Raw genomic sequence first — 13,953 nt, forward strand, 5'->3', positions numbered from 1 at the left:
CGGGGGCGCGGCGCCTACGATTGGTCGAGAAGATACGGCCCGCCCCGTTGCTATAGCGACGACCCTCCCCTCCCTCTCTCCCCCCGCCCCGCCCGGCCCGGCCCGGACCGTGAGGGGATGGAGGGCAGTGGCGGGGCCGCCGCAGCGCCCGGTGCGGAGCTGGGACCGGAGCTGGAGCCAGAGCCGGAGGCCGGGCTGGCGCTGGGGCCGGCGGCGGACGCCCCGCTCGGCTACCTGCACGTCGTGTGGCAGCGGGAGGAGCCCGCGGGCAAGATCCCGGCCCGCCGCCTGCGCAGGGCCGCCCGCCTACATCGCCGGCTGGGGCCTACGGGGAAGGAGAGCCACGGTGAGCGGAGAGGGGGACCGCGGGGAGCGTCCCTCCCCGGGACGGCCCATCCCTCGCACGGGGAGCAGCAGTACTGCCGGCCAGGCCTCGGTGGGGTGGAGAGGCTGCGATCTGGGGAGCCGGTACAGCTTCGGCTTTCCCTGTGCGAGGCCTCTGCTTGGATCCGAGTCGGATCTGCTCGGTGGACGGCTTGGGGAGGCACCTTTGCCCCTGCCAGGGAAGGGTGTCCGTCAGGAGTGGGAGAGCCCGTGGCCGGCCTCAGGAGGAGGCAAAGAGAGCACTTCTTACCCGGTATCTTGATGTCCTGCTTCCCCTTCTCTGGGCTGAGCCAGCACCAGCATGGTTTGGGCCCTGCACCCGAACTTGAGCGCCGAGGTGGGATGTTTCGGTAGGGAAACACTCCTTTTTCCTCTGTGCTTTCCAGTGATTGCTTTCTTTTCTCCATAGCTCTGAAAAGGCTGCGTGAAGCTGCCAATAGCAACGACTTGGACACAGGTAAGACTTCTGCCAATCCTACTCAAGACCTCTTTCTGGAAGGGCAGTTTTGTCGAGGACATTTATTTTAGGAGAGGAGGAAGAGGAAGGTGCAGATAGTTTGCAGGCATAGTGCTTTAAATGTTGCAAATCTAGAAACTGCTTTTCTGGAGCCTTGTTTCATGCTCTGAGCAGAGTGAGGCTGTTATAATATTTGCTTTTTCACTTCATCTGGTTCATAGTGTTAGTTTTCCAGATGCCTCAAGCTAAATCAGCACTGTACTATTGCAGCTTTTTTTGGTATGTAACTTTGTCCCAATTGTAAGCAGCAAGAGAGTAGTGTTGCGGTAAGGTGGAAAAGTTATGATTATCTAAGTCATGCCCTGTGTGATGAGACAATGTGACCCAGTAGATCAAACCAGGACCAGTGCTGGACTCTGCCTCTCACAGCGACTTCAGAGAAGGCTTATGGCCTATTTGTGACTCCCTTTACCTCTCTGTACTGTAGATTAGGTGGCGTTTGATATGAAGTGTTCAGCAGCAATATTGGCATATATTATCTGCCCCTTATCATTGTCCCTCCTTAGACTATATCGTCCCCTCAGCTGTGCTGGCTTAACTGTTCATTGGGCCATTCTTTGAACAGAGTTGAAAAATTCTGTTGTAGAATTGTACAAACTCCCAGTATATCAGGATGGAAGGTTGTCTGGCGTGCTTCACCCTTCAGCTCCACAACACAGCTGTTTTTGTGGACTGATGGATAAAGTTAATCTTTGAGCTCTATCAGTACAGAAAGGCCCGGCTTCAGTTCATCAAGTCAAGAGTAAGAATGAAAGAATCAGGGTTTATGAAAGTCTTGATTTCAGTCTATCTTAGAGTTTTACACCTGTATTTGATACAGAGGTTCCCCTGTTTAGTGTCCTGCTGTGTTTTGTGTACTCTGCAACTTGAGGAAGTGTTTGATGATGAATTTATTCTTCATCAAAAGTAAAAACGTTTGCTGCTTCCTGTGGTGGCACTGGGTGGGAGAGGTTATGTTATTTCCTACTTACTTCAGGAAAGGACTAGGTAAAACCTTCCCCATTAATGGTTCTCACTATCAGTCTCCCTGTCTTTCTTGTGGAGTATCAAACGTCCCCCATTAATGCCACTTCCATCTTTTCAGGTGTTCCTTTCACTTCTGTACCACACTTAAAGCAGCAGGTATACAGGAAGAAATTCAAATGTGCCTATAATTTGATCTCTGGAAGCTGAGACGAATGGTGACTTTCAGTGGTCCAAGCTATCTAGTTTCTTATCTCCAATATTGGTCAGTCTTGACTGTTGCAGGATGTGCTATTAAAGATCTCAAAATATAGCAAATCTGTCAGTATTTTTAACAGCTACGGAACGAGCTTTATTTTACACACCAATTACTATATCAGGATAATCTCTAAACAACAGGAGTAATAGCCCGTACAGGTGCCCTTATATGTGTTGCTGTAGGTGCTACTTTTATGCCCCTAATCTTTTCAGCCTTTACTGGTCTCTTTGCCTTTGTTATACCCAGTATTGGAGAGTCATACTAGTTTCTCTGTCTTTCTGTGTGAGCAGGTTTTTCCTTCTTATCTGACAAAAGGAGGTAGTTCAGGTTACAAGAAGTGCTAGTGGTGACATTGAAGAAGTAGCCGGGTGGAAAAGCAGGGGGAACAAGTGCAAGTAGATGATGGTATGGCTACTTGGGCTGTTCACTACTTCGCTTCAGTACATCATCTCCTCAGGGTACGTTTGCACTGCTGTTGGCAGCAGTTGTTGGTGCACTCGCCTCCCTGCTTCCCAATCAATAGCCACCATTAGTATGGTGAAAACTAGGTGTTTGAGATGAATCTAGGAAGTGGCGTATTCAAAACAGGTGTGAAGAGGAGGCTTTTCTCACTGCATGTGGTTACACTGTGAAACTTCTCACCATGGATCCATGTTGATGAGAAAAGTTTACACAGATGCAGAAAATGACCGTGCAAATCTACAGAGAAAGCCCATGGAGGGCTAGTAAGCACAGGATGCTAATTCTAGCTTGGGAAGTGCCTGAGATGCAGCTGACTAAAGGCTGTGAGAATTAGCCCCACATCCTTGCCGTCTTTTTATACTCTTCTGTAGGCGTTTGCTGCTGATTGTCCTAGGAGCTTGAATATTTGGCTAGATAGATCCTTAGCCTTAGCCATTACAGCTGTTGGCTTATCTTTTATGCAGTACATGGAAGCTGCTGCAGGCTGTAACAGAAGGTGGAGGGAATGTTGCCTAGGCTGGTTCTGCTGAGCCAGGATACTCACTGGAGCTGGTTCAAGTCCAGTTGATTTGACAGCTGACAGAGTGTGTATCTAACCGCAGAAGAGCAGGTAACATTACCCCTTTCTGATCAGGTGCCTCTTCAGCTTACCTGCTTTCTTCTTTCCTTGGCACTGTCAGTGCAGCAACTCTTGGAGGATGGAGCTGACCCCTGTGCTGCAGACGACAAAGGCCGGACAGCCCTGCACTTTGCCTCCTGCAATGGCAACGATCACATCGGTGAGTAGGGAGGGGGAGTTTTGTCATCCGAATTCTCTGTGGCAGAGATTTCAAAGGATACTCTTTCTTTTGGTTCAGCGTGTGACAGAGGTTGCTGTTTTCCATGTGTTTTGTGGCAACCTTGCCAGCTGAGCTCTGTCTCCAGGGCTTGCCATGTCCCCCTGCTGAAGGGAGAGCAGCAGCTCCCAGCTCTCGGGCTGTACTGGTGCAGAAGGATGTTCTTAATCCCAGTTCTTCCCCTCAGGGAGCACAGGGTAGTGACGCTGCCTGGGTTTGTGCTGGGTCCTTCTGCATTGCTGCACAAATCTCTGTCCCCTGTTTCTGGGAGGAAGTTGATGAGCTGAACAGAGGCATCCCTAAGGCAGCCTGATGGCTGCCGCGTGGACCTGTGGCCTGTGTGGGCCTGACCTGTGGGACAAAGGGATGGGACTGACGTGGCTGTGTTTCCTTGTTTCCAGTGCAACTACTTCTGGACCACGGGGCTGACCCGAACCAGAGAGATGGGCTGGGAAACACCCCCTTACACTTGGGTAAGTGCCACACAGATGAGCTTTGCATACAGAGAGGTGAGGTGAACGCTGCCTTGCTGCTTCTTTCCTCTTCACCTTTCTCTTTCCTGTGCATCACAGTATGCATTCTCAGCTTTAAGAACCTAGGAGGGACTCTTTGCATTTCATTAGCTTCACTCCTTGTGGAGGTTTAAGGGTCAGAGGTAGAGAAAATCCACTTCCCTCCTTCTGCCAGCCCCAAGAAGCATGCCATCTGTTCCAGAGAGAGTACCTAGGCGTGAGCGTGAGGTTACCCTTAACAGTTGGGCTGTTCCACTTTCTCATGGCAGAGAGCCATTTGGGAAGCGGCAAGCTCCATGCTTGAGCAGAAACTCCTTTGTTGTTTGCTAGTACCTCTGAGTTGTGTGTCCTGTGTTTTCCCTCCCCAGCTGCCTGCACGAACCACGTTCCTGTCATCACCACACTGCTGCGCGGAGGTAACATTTCCTCTATAACAATTACAGCCTGTCCCTTTCCTGCCCTGCCCCTGTTGATACTCCCCAGGGACACCAAGTCTTGAAGACAGACCTCACTTTCTGTCCTTGCTCATCCGTCTTGCAGGGGCCAGAGTTGATGCCTTGGATCGAGCTGGCAGAACCCCGCTGCATCTCGCTAAATCAAAGCTAAACATCCTTCAGGAAGGACTGTCCCACAGCCTGGAGGCCGTACGCCTTGAAGTGAAACAGGTAAAAGAAACAGTCCCATGATCTGGTAAGGCGGTGCAGCCCCTGGCAGTCTCCTGCACCCTTTATTTAAACACCTCTCTGTAGGCTCTTAGCTCTTCTGGGGAGAGTTTGACTTTTCCCTTCTATTTTCAGAGACCTTCCTTTTTCCCATCCACTACTCTGAATTTTTGCAGGACCTCTCTTGGCTCTGGTAGGCCAAGGATGCATTGAATGTCTTAATTCTCAGGCTGTATGGAGCACTCTCTTTTCTTCAACCACCGTGTAAGACAGATGCCTTCTGGCAGGAGAGGGACCGCAGCCTGGGGCTGTAGCCATGGCGTATGCATTCCAGCAGGGACTCTGCATTCCTAGCGCAGTCTGCCCTGCTCCAGTACGTGGAGGCATGGGGTAGGAAAGCAGTCACAGGGCTGCATCACAAATGCACGAGGCGTGGGCCTCGCTTCAGGAGCCGTATAGGAGCCACAAGAATTTTCATCCTTGGTGCACAAGCACATCCTGCTGGAGCGGGAAGTCCCTACTCCTCACAGTGAGGGAAGCTAGCTAGCCATAAAGAAAAGCTTGGTGCTTTCAGGGCTAGACCTTGTGCTGCTTCAGCTGGACCTACCTCTCTTCCCTATTCTTCAACAAGGCACAGGGATCACAAATGGTCTGTGGCTGATCAACACCTCTGGTGACGCGCTGGGCTATGATGCTGCCATTAGTGCTCTCTGGTTGTTTTGCATGTGTTCTTTGTGTGTCACGTACTCTGCCACGTACCACAGTGTCAAGGCTGTGCTTGGCAACTTAACTGCAATTTAATTTTTCCTGTAAAAAAAGTCCCAGCCTGGTGCAGCTGTCTGATGTTTGTTTCTTATGCCTGTTGGTTTCAGATTATCCAGATGTTGCGGGAATACCTGGAGCGTCTGGGGAGGCACGAGCAAAAGGAACAGCTGGATGACCTCTGCTCCAGGTTACAGATGACTAGCACAAAGGAGGAGGTAGGCAGCATTGAGCTACTGTGACTCACCTTCTTGTGTCGTGACTTCTGCGTTTAGGAGAACGCAACTGCATGAGCAAAGTGACATTGAAGGCATGGTTATGGAAGTGTTCTTGCTCACATTGGGTAAAGTGGGCAAGTTACGTGATGACTCGTGGTACTCCTTTGGGTGGGAATTCAAAATGCAGAAAACATCACTTTGCTTGGCAGCTCAGCAGAAAAGCCAAAGATCAGATGGGCTGAGAGCACAGGCATTTTAAAACCAGCATCAGCACAACTACACAGGGTTGCAGGGCCTATTTGGTTTTTTTCTACAAAAGATTGGCCCTTAGAAACAGGCTTAGAGGAAACAGCCCTGATACCATTGTTGAATTCTTGGTAATGCAGCAACATGCTTCTGTTTTAAGGACTGGTTAAATCGCATGAGGTGGAGGTCAAGCATCGACCTCCTGAGGAATGGGCAGAAGCTTTAGATTAGGACTTGTTTGATCGTGAGAACAGGAGCCCTTCTCCACAGTTGTGGGACCAAAGGGATCATGTCCTAGTATAAGCTCAGGGCAGGTGTTACTGGCAGTCCTGGTGCAGGGGTGGTCCTTGCTGTGTGGGGTTTTCTTCTGTGGTGGTGGGCGACTGCACAACTGCATTCTTCTGCCTAATGGCCAACTGTATTCTGTCAGGTGGACGAGGTTACAGACCTCCTGGCCAGCTTCACGTCACTCAGCCTGCAGATGCAGAAGATGGAGAAGAGGTAAAGGGCTTTCAAATCATCTTCCTGATGCAGCAGAAGAAGCCTAAGAGAGAAAAAGAGGAAGCTGAAGCTTGCTTCCCAAATCGCTGAATAAACATTGCTGCCAGCGGCTGTTCCTGACAGATCCACTCTCCGGTGGTGCTCAGACTGTCCCCATGGGTGCTGCCACACCTGCCTCATGGGGAGGCAGCAGGCTTTGGACAACAGAATGCTGCAGCTGAGACTTTTGGAAAAAAAAGAGCTGCTCTTCTTTTTATCAGATGAGCTGGCACTGAATAGGATACCCCTTCTGGAGATATTCTGCCTTCTCCTGAGCACTTCAGCTCGATGTAGGTGGTGGCTGATGCCATGTGCAATCACCAGCCCTGACTAGTGCACTCAGCAGCTGGCCAACGTCACCGAAACGCTTGGAACAGGCACCTTTAGCCACCTCTGCAGTACTTAATTGCAAGGGGAAGAAAGCGGATGCCTTGGACAACAGAAGGCTTTGTGCTGTGAGAAGAACACACGCTTAATTCTGCATGTTAGCAGCTGCGCAAACACTGCCTTGAGACACACGCACCGAGGCTTAATCCTAACCTTCCCCAGAGCTTGTGGTCAGAGGGCAGAGAATCTGTCTGATTACAAATTGGATACAAAGCTTTTAATCACTAGACTAACAGCTTTCACTGGCCCCAGTTTTTAAATCTGCTGCAAGTTAGTGCTTAAATATTACAGTGAAACACTTGCAAAAAATACCCAGTTAGACAGCTAGTGGGTCAGGGCTACCTGATGCAAGAATAAGGTTTGGGGGGTGATTTAATCCTAGCACAGTTTTAAGCAGACATCTACATCTTGCAGAAATACCCACCGTAACTGACTCTTGTGTTTCCTGTTACTGGCGCTCTCGGGCAAGACGTCCAGTTGCAAAAGGAGGTGGTGTGTACTCAGCCGTATTACTGGGCTGGGATGGAGGTGGATTTACGGCTGCCTCAGCAGCACCAAACCCAGAGCTGACCCATACTGTGTTTCTTGCTTGTCGTGGAGAGATGCTGCTCCAGGACCTTAAGTGCGGCCTGAGGAACGAGTTATGACCTCTGCTGGGAGCCTGAAGTGATGCAGGATGAAGGATGCAGGGAATTGCCCTTGCTAATCTCTTGCTTCTGCACCGCTGTGGTTAGTAATGAAGATGTAGATAGCTTTGGGAGCAAGGATCCATAAAATCTTGTTGGTAGGGTGCAAATAGCAGCAGGGTGACAATAATATGCCCAGTAGCAATCCGAGTTCCCACCTGTGTACCACACAGTATGCTGATAGCGATACCCATCCCACAGCTTGGGAATCGCCCGTTTGGAAGTGCCCATTCTTAGGATTCAGCTTAACCATGAAACGAACACAGTTTGGAGCATTCTTCAGAGACCTTCAGGTCAGCATGTTCTCTAATATCTGGCCTCTTGTACAGGAAAAGGCTAAGCGGACCTCCGTGTTCAAAGCTGAGATACCAGAAATACACATGGCTTCTAGAAGGGTTCCTCGGTGGGGTTCTGGTGGCCGTGGCTGGCACTAATGGCCTTGTGGTTTGGCTGGAGCTGTCACTGAATACCAATACGATATGGTTGGGTGGGAAGGATACTGAGGGGGTGGGAGACAATCTGACCTTTTTGTATTTCGAACTTCAATAAAATCCTGTCAGCCTTTTCAGACTCCTCAGCCAAGTTCTCTCTTTGTTTCAGAGTGGCTCATTCTTCTTTACGTATGTTCTAGGCCTCAGGCACAGCACCGGACTCGGTAACTGCTGCTCTCATACCCGGTACTGAAATTAGAAGTGACAACACAACGTCGCTTAAATTCAAACACCGGTCTGTTTGCAGATCGAAGTACGCGGTTGCTGACTCACCTTCTGATCTTGGATCCCGCAGCCAAGAAATCCAAACTTTAAATATAGTTAGTTGCTGTGAAACCATAGAAATAGAGGAAAGAGAATCTCAGGGGGATTGATTCAAGCTGGAAGATGGGCTGTTTTGCAAAGAGGAAAAGCAGCCTTGCCCAGCCTGCTCTCCTGCGTTAAGTATGGAGCTGGTGGGGAGAAGGCGGCTGAACTCGTGCCTTGCCCCATGCCAGATAAAATGGCTGTGCTGTGACGAGACAGCCAGGGGATGAGGGGCTGGGGAGAGACATCTGGGCAGGGCGGGGAATTTCCAGGGTGGTCCCTGTGTGAGGAGTGGGTGATCTTCTTGTGCAGTCTTTACTTACCTTGTTTCTTCACAGCCAAGTCTTGGTGTCCACATACACCCAGCTCTCAACGCTTCTGCACTCAACAGCCTTGTTGCTGAGGAGACCATTAAGATGCTCAAAGAGCAGGCGGCTGAAATGCTCTCTATCGCTGCAGTTACCTTAGTTGCTGATGTTGTCCACAAACCGTGCGCAGCTTGGAAGCTTCCCTCAAAACCAGGAATACGTCTAGCTGGGACTCAGAGCGAAGCTTTTAGCCTGAGCGCATGTGATGAAGTTGTCCACAGCTCTCCAGGTCTTTGGCTTGCCTGGTGCTGGAGTTTTTCGTAACTGCTCCTGAGTGTACGTTTGGAGGGGAAAGGCGGGGGGGTGCTGCAGCAACAGCTTGCTTCTTTTGGAGCACTGCTCCATCCATGGGAGATGAGACATCCCTGGCAGTCCCAGGGAGACTGGCACGGTGAGCTGAGGCAAATAAAACGAGCAGGCTTATAGAAAATTTTGCCGCCGCTTTAGCGATAACACCGGATAAGAAAGAGAAAAGGGGGATCTGGTTTTCAGGGGGAGAAAAAAGCAGCATGGAGGAATCACTGCAGTCAGTTCTGCTTTCCCGCCTTGGGGCTGGAGCGCTGGGCTGCTGAAAGCCATGTCACATGTTTGGCGCTGGACTGAGAAAAATTTTAGGTTTCTTTGTGCCGGCTGGTCATGCCAAAGCCTTGGCTGCCCTGCCACGCTCAGCAGCTTTATCTCAAAAGAGAGTTAGGTGCTGGGGAGGGAAAGAAGGAAAGAAAAGGTTCCAGGGGAGGAGGAGAGTGTGGGTGGCTTCACGCTGTGCCAAGAACAGTTCACTGGCGCTGTTTGCTTTTTCTGCTGCTCCTCACCTAGAGACTTTGGCCTCTCCCAGAAGCTTTTCCCACTGCCTTTGCATCCCAGGCCACAGATTTCCCTGTACAACCCATAGGTGGGAGGCTGGTGGCAGCTTTCTGCCTATCCCAGAGGTGTCTGCTGCAGTAACGGAGAATGGAAACAACAGCACGGGTTTCCCTCTGCTATTTATTTTGCCATTAAACTCAGTCCAACCTCCTCAATTCCCATGTGCTACATGATCAAACACACCTCCCAGGTCCCTTTCCTGAGCGGAGGTACATCCCTCTCCTCAGGGCCGTGATGTCAACCAGGACTTGATCCAGGGCCCTGCTTCCCCCTCGTCACTGCCTGGCCTCCAAACACACTCCATTTCCCCTCCTCATTCAGAGCACGGCTCTGCAGTGATGTGCTGAATCCCCAGCCGCTGAACCCAGCAGCAACCTCCCTGGCTCTGCAGCCGCCGCTGTGCTGTAAGACGCAACCAAAACCAGCCAGGTTGAGGATCTGGCTCACCCAAGCAAGCCAAGACGGCAGAAGCAACAGCCCTGAACAAAGCCTCCCCACCAAGGCTGCATGGGTGTTAAGCAAAAAGCCTTTCTCTGAAGTGGCCACTCACCCATGCACGCGAGCGCAGAGTGCACGCTGCAGTATGTGCAAACACCAAGAATCTCTTCCACTCTTCAGCAGCTGAAATAATTAAACTCCAGGGTATTGAGCCAGCATCTGAACTCCATTACTTCTTCCACCTTTGCCTTTCTAGCAGACTCCAAATCCATCACCGTAATTATCTGCGCTGCTAAAGAAGCCCCACAAAGCATCTCTGGCAAACCTCCCACACTTTCATCTGCTTCCTCCGCTCATTCCGTGAGCAAGGCAGATCTCCTCTGTCATGGAAAGGTACTTGAGGAAAAAATGCCTTCTTCGTGCACTGTGCCTGGCCAGTGTGGGAAGGCAGCTCAGGGCCCACAGGGCGACTAGGTGGAAGAGCCAGCAGTTTTGATTAGGAAGCTGATAAAGGTGATATGGCAAATAGCGTTCCTCTGGGATTTTCTGAAAGCTCTGAGAGGGGAAGAGAGCACGTGGTTGTCAGAAGAATTAAAATAATCAGCTAGCACCCTGCTAAGGCTGGCCATGAATTAGGAACCAGCAGCTAAACCCAAAAGCAAATAAGCAGAATTCCCTATAGCTAATAGTGCTATGTGCCCTGACCCACCCCTGTCACACCGTTCCCTCTCTGCTCTTGCCATGAGGTGCATTTGCAGTGCCGTCCTGGCTGTTTGCAGAGTGTCTGTACAAGGTCCTGTTCCCGAGAGCGCAGGGGCAACGCTTGAGCTGCCTCCTTGCTCTGCCGGGGAATTAGGAGCTGTCCCTGTAACAGCTTACCCTACCCACACCCCACGTGTCTGCAGAGAGGGAAACCCCCACCAGCGCTGCCAGATTTATCATAGAATCACAGAATGGTTCGGGTTGGAAGGGACCTTAAAGATCACCTAGTTCCAACCCCCCTGCCATGGGCAGGGACACCTCCCACTGGACCAGGCTGCTCAAAGCCCCATCCAGCCTGGCCTTGAACACCTCCAGGGGTGGGGCATCCGCAGCCTCTCTGGGCAACTTGTTCCAGTGTCTCACCACCCTCACAGTAAAGAATTTCTTCCTAATTTGCATGTGAGTTTCTTGGTACCTGGGTCTGATACCTCCCAGCAGCATCAGGCTCATGGCAGGCACTCTGGGGAGGTGCCCGGCCACCAGAGCTGGCACACAACTGGCAGGACTAAGCTGGTCTGCATATGCCTGGCTTGCAGGGGAGCTGGTGCTGGCCACTAGCTGCAAAGCCCCAACCTGCCCTCGCCTCTCCTGTCCCCTCTGCCCCGTGCCAGCTCCCAGTGTGGCCAACTGGCCTCTGCAGGGTTAAAGCCAAGCTCATCAGCCCAAGTGATGACAACTGAAAAAGAAAATACAAGCAAGGAGTCATTAATTAAGGCAAGAAGCTGGGAGCGGAGACCACAGAATGCTAATCAGTCTGGAGAGGAGGCTGTTTGGAAAGCAGCAATCAAGCTCCTTCAGCTTTAATAATTAAACTCTGCTCTATATCAAGGACATGACACCTTTTCTTCACCTCTGCCTTCAAGCTGTGAAACTGGTTGGAGTCTGTACGCTGTTACTGAGCAGACAGGAATTCCCTTCTGGCTCCGGAGCCTCTCCAAGCCAGGCTCAAGACCTGCCTTTTCCACTCACATGTTCTCCAAAACTGGGACTTAGCACCAGACAGAGCTTAGGGATGGGAGCCGGGGCTTGCAGATGCTTGCCGTGCTAAATACATCTTCTCCCACAGGTTTTCTCCCTGTCTTCTCTGTCTTCACCCCAATGTGCAGCAGTCAGTCCTGGCGTGATCCACTCCTTTTGCAAGCCAGGACGAGGAGGAGCAGGATCAAGAGGGAGCAACAGCCTGGCCACAATCGGGCAAGAACAGGCAGCGTCCGGCTGTGCCACATCACTGCTCCCGACCGCCATTCCCTTCTCCCTCTGATGTTTTGGGCTGTGAAGTGGGGCCTCACTGCCAGAAATGATGCAGATACTCATATTACCTGGAGGCTGCTGGTGGCCACGCGAGCTGGCCACCAGCCACAGCATTGCGTGCAAAGGGCGGCTGCAGGACTCGCCATCCCTGGGAAGGTAGGCAAAGCACGCTGGGCACGTTGCCAAAAGTCATCGGCTGCAGAGGAGCAGCAGCCACTACAGAGGAAGGGAGACGGAGAAATCAGAAACAGGGATAGGAGACGGGGGAGGCTCAAGGTGCAGAGAGCAACATCAAACACTTGGATGGAAAAACAAAAATAATTCCCAGTGCAGCTCTTTGTCTGGCCTCAGCATGGGGAAAGCGATGTCCTCGGAGCCGAGCTCTGGCGAGGTGCGCAGCAGCTTCAGCGAGGGTTAGAAATACCACATCGCCTGGGAATTTTAAGAGCGGGCAGGTCAAAGCAATAAGGGAAGATTTACCCAAGCAGAAGCAAGGGATGGAAAGAGAAGAGAAATAAGCGGGGGGGCGCTCGTGGCTCTGCTCACACACACCACAGCTCTGCAAGCCCCTTGCTGCCTGATGTCCCCCATCCCCGCTGTACAACGCCTACAGCGCTGAGAGCGTCAAAGGGCAAGGACGGGGCCAAAACCCCTTTGCTTTGGATGCAGCCTCCAGCTGCCTTGCTGAGGTCCCACCGTGCATGGGGATGGCAACACCGGCGGCTTCCACAGCCCCTGTGGGGCTCAGGACATCACCAACGGGGCTGTGCAGCCTCCAACAACTCCACGTTTGCTGCAGGCTCATGTTGGCAATCGGCTCCCGACAATGAGAGGGCTGGCAGTAAATAGCTCCTCTCTGCTGGCTGGGGCTCCCCCACGTTGGGTCCCTGGCTGTTTTAATTAGCTAGAAAGCCAGCAGTGTGGTCCCTGCAGATTTCCAGCTTACAGAGTCTGCCGTGGCACCCAGTCCTCATGCCTCTGCCTGGAAAATCAGCCTGTAGGGCTTTGCCGGGAGGGAAATCTTCATGCACACACTGGCTGTGGGCAGTGAAGCCAGGGAAAGAGAACTGCCATGGAAGGAGAACCATCTGCCTTGTTGAGGGCAAGCACGTTCACTCTGAAACCTACTGCCACCATGATGATCTGTAACTGTTTCCCAGCTTCATCACGAGAGTCTGGAGTGTCCCATAATGTCACCGCTTTCACTGAACACTTTCTGCCAAGCTTTCCCTTTCTTCTGCTCTTAAGACACTATGGGTGAAGATCTGCTTCACTTTAAGAGTTACACACTCAGGAGCCACACAGCACTAATTAAATGCCATATGTAATTAAGAGAAAAGGAAGGTTGTTGCATTCATGTAAAGTTTACTGTAAATATTGAGCCGGGACAGTGGCAGGTCTAATGATTTTGTGGCCGAGGCATCCCAGGCCTGGCTGCAGGATTACAGAGGAGGTTGCTGAGGAACTCTGTGGGGCTTGAGCTCAGTTTAACGGGTCTGAATGAGCGAGCTCATCTCTTTTGCTGCCAACAGAAAACCATCTTGGTGGGGATAAGGTATGGGCCTGATGATCCTGGCCTCTCCTGGAGGAAAGCAAAGCCCCTGGGATGTGGCCAGCATGTGTGATGCTAATGGAGATTTCTCCCTTGCCTCTCACCATGGAGGTCCTTCCACGGGCCGGTGTCTTTCCCTTCCTCAGGGTTTGCCTGGCCAGTAAAAGCCCTTTCCCCGCTCCCGGTCTCTCAGATGACTTGTCTTTGTCCCCTTCCTAGGGCTTCTTCCTGGGCTTGTCCTACAGCATCACCAAAAGCTCCCAAGCCACGGGACTGATGCTCAGGGTCTGCGCAGGTGCTAGCAAACAAAGCAGGATCTGTCCTGCTTTCACGCACAAGCCAAGTGGCATCACAGAGTTTAATGTCTCCAGGGCAAAGCTGTCTCATCCCCGCAGAGGATGGCCTCAAGTGGCTGTGATTACCTGTGGCACGGGGACTTGGCACACTGGGGAAGCCGAGTACCCTGCGCAGTCCCTCTCCCCTCATG

General features: G+C 51.7%; 1 protein-coding gene across 1 annotated transcript; it reads left to right on the forward strand.

Moving 5' to 3' along the window:
- Nucleotides 1-83: 83 nt before the first annotated feature.
- Nucleotides 84-8,019, forward strand: ANKRD54 (ankyrin repeat domain 54). Its single transcript, XM_074579366.1, has 8 exons — nucleotides 84-346; nucleotides 794-841; nucleotides 3,266-3,364; nucleotides 3,823-3,894; nucleotides 4,302-4,349; nucleotides 4,474-4,598; nucleotides 5,468-5,575; nucleotides 6,252-8,019. The coding sequence occupies exons 1-8, from the start codon at nucleotides 118-120 to the stop codon at nucleotides 6,324-6,326; spliced, it is 804 nt and encodes a 267-aa protein (XP_074435467.1). The 5' UTR covers nucleotides 84-117; the 3' UTR covers nucleotides 6,327-8,019.
- Nucleotides 8,020-13,953: the final 5,934 nt, after the last annotated feature.

Source organism: Larus michahellis, chromosome 1, assembly GCF_964199755.1.
Source record: "Larus michahellis chromosome 1, bLarMic1.1, whole genome shotgun sequence".
Lineage (NCBI taxonomy): Eukaryota > Metazoa > Chordata > Aves > Charadriiformes > Laridae > Larus > Larus michahellis.

Excerpts from the sequence above, each read along its gene's own strand:
- ANKRD54 (XM_074579366.1), top strand. The coding sequence starts at position 118 with ATGGAGGGCAGTGGCGGGGCCGCCGCAGCGCCCGGTGCGGAGCTGGGA. Across the intron at positions 842-3,265 it reads TAGCAACGACTTGGACACAG|TGCAGCAACTCTTGGAGGAT; the intron begins GTAAGACTTCTG and ends TGGCACTGTCAG. Across the intron at positions 4,599-5,467 it reads TACGCCTTGAAGTGAAACAG|ATTATCCAGATGTTGCGGGA; the intron begins GTAAAAGAAACA and ends TGTTGGTTTCAG.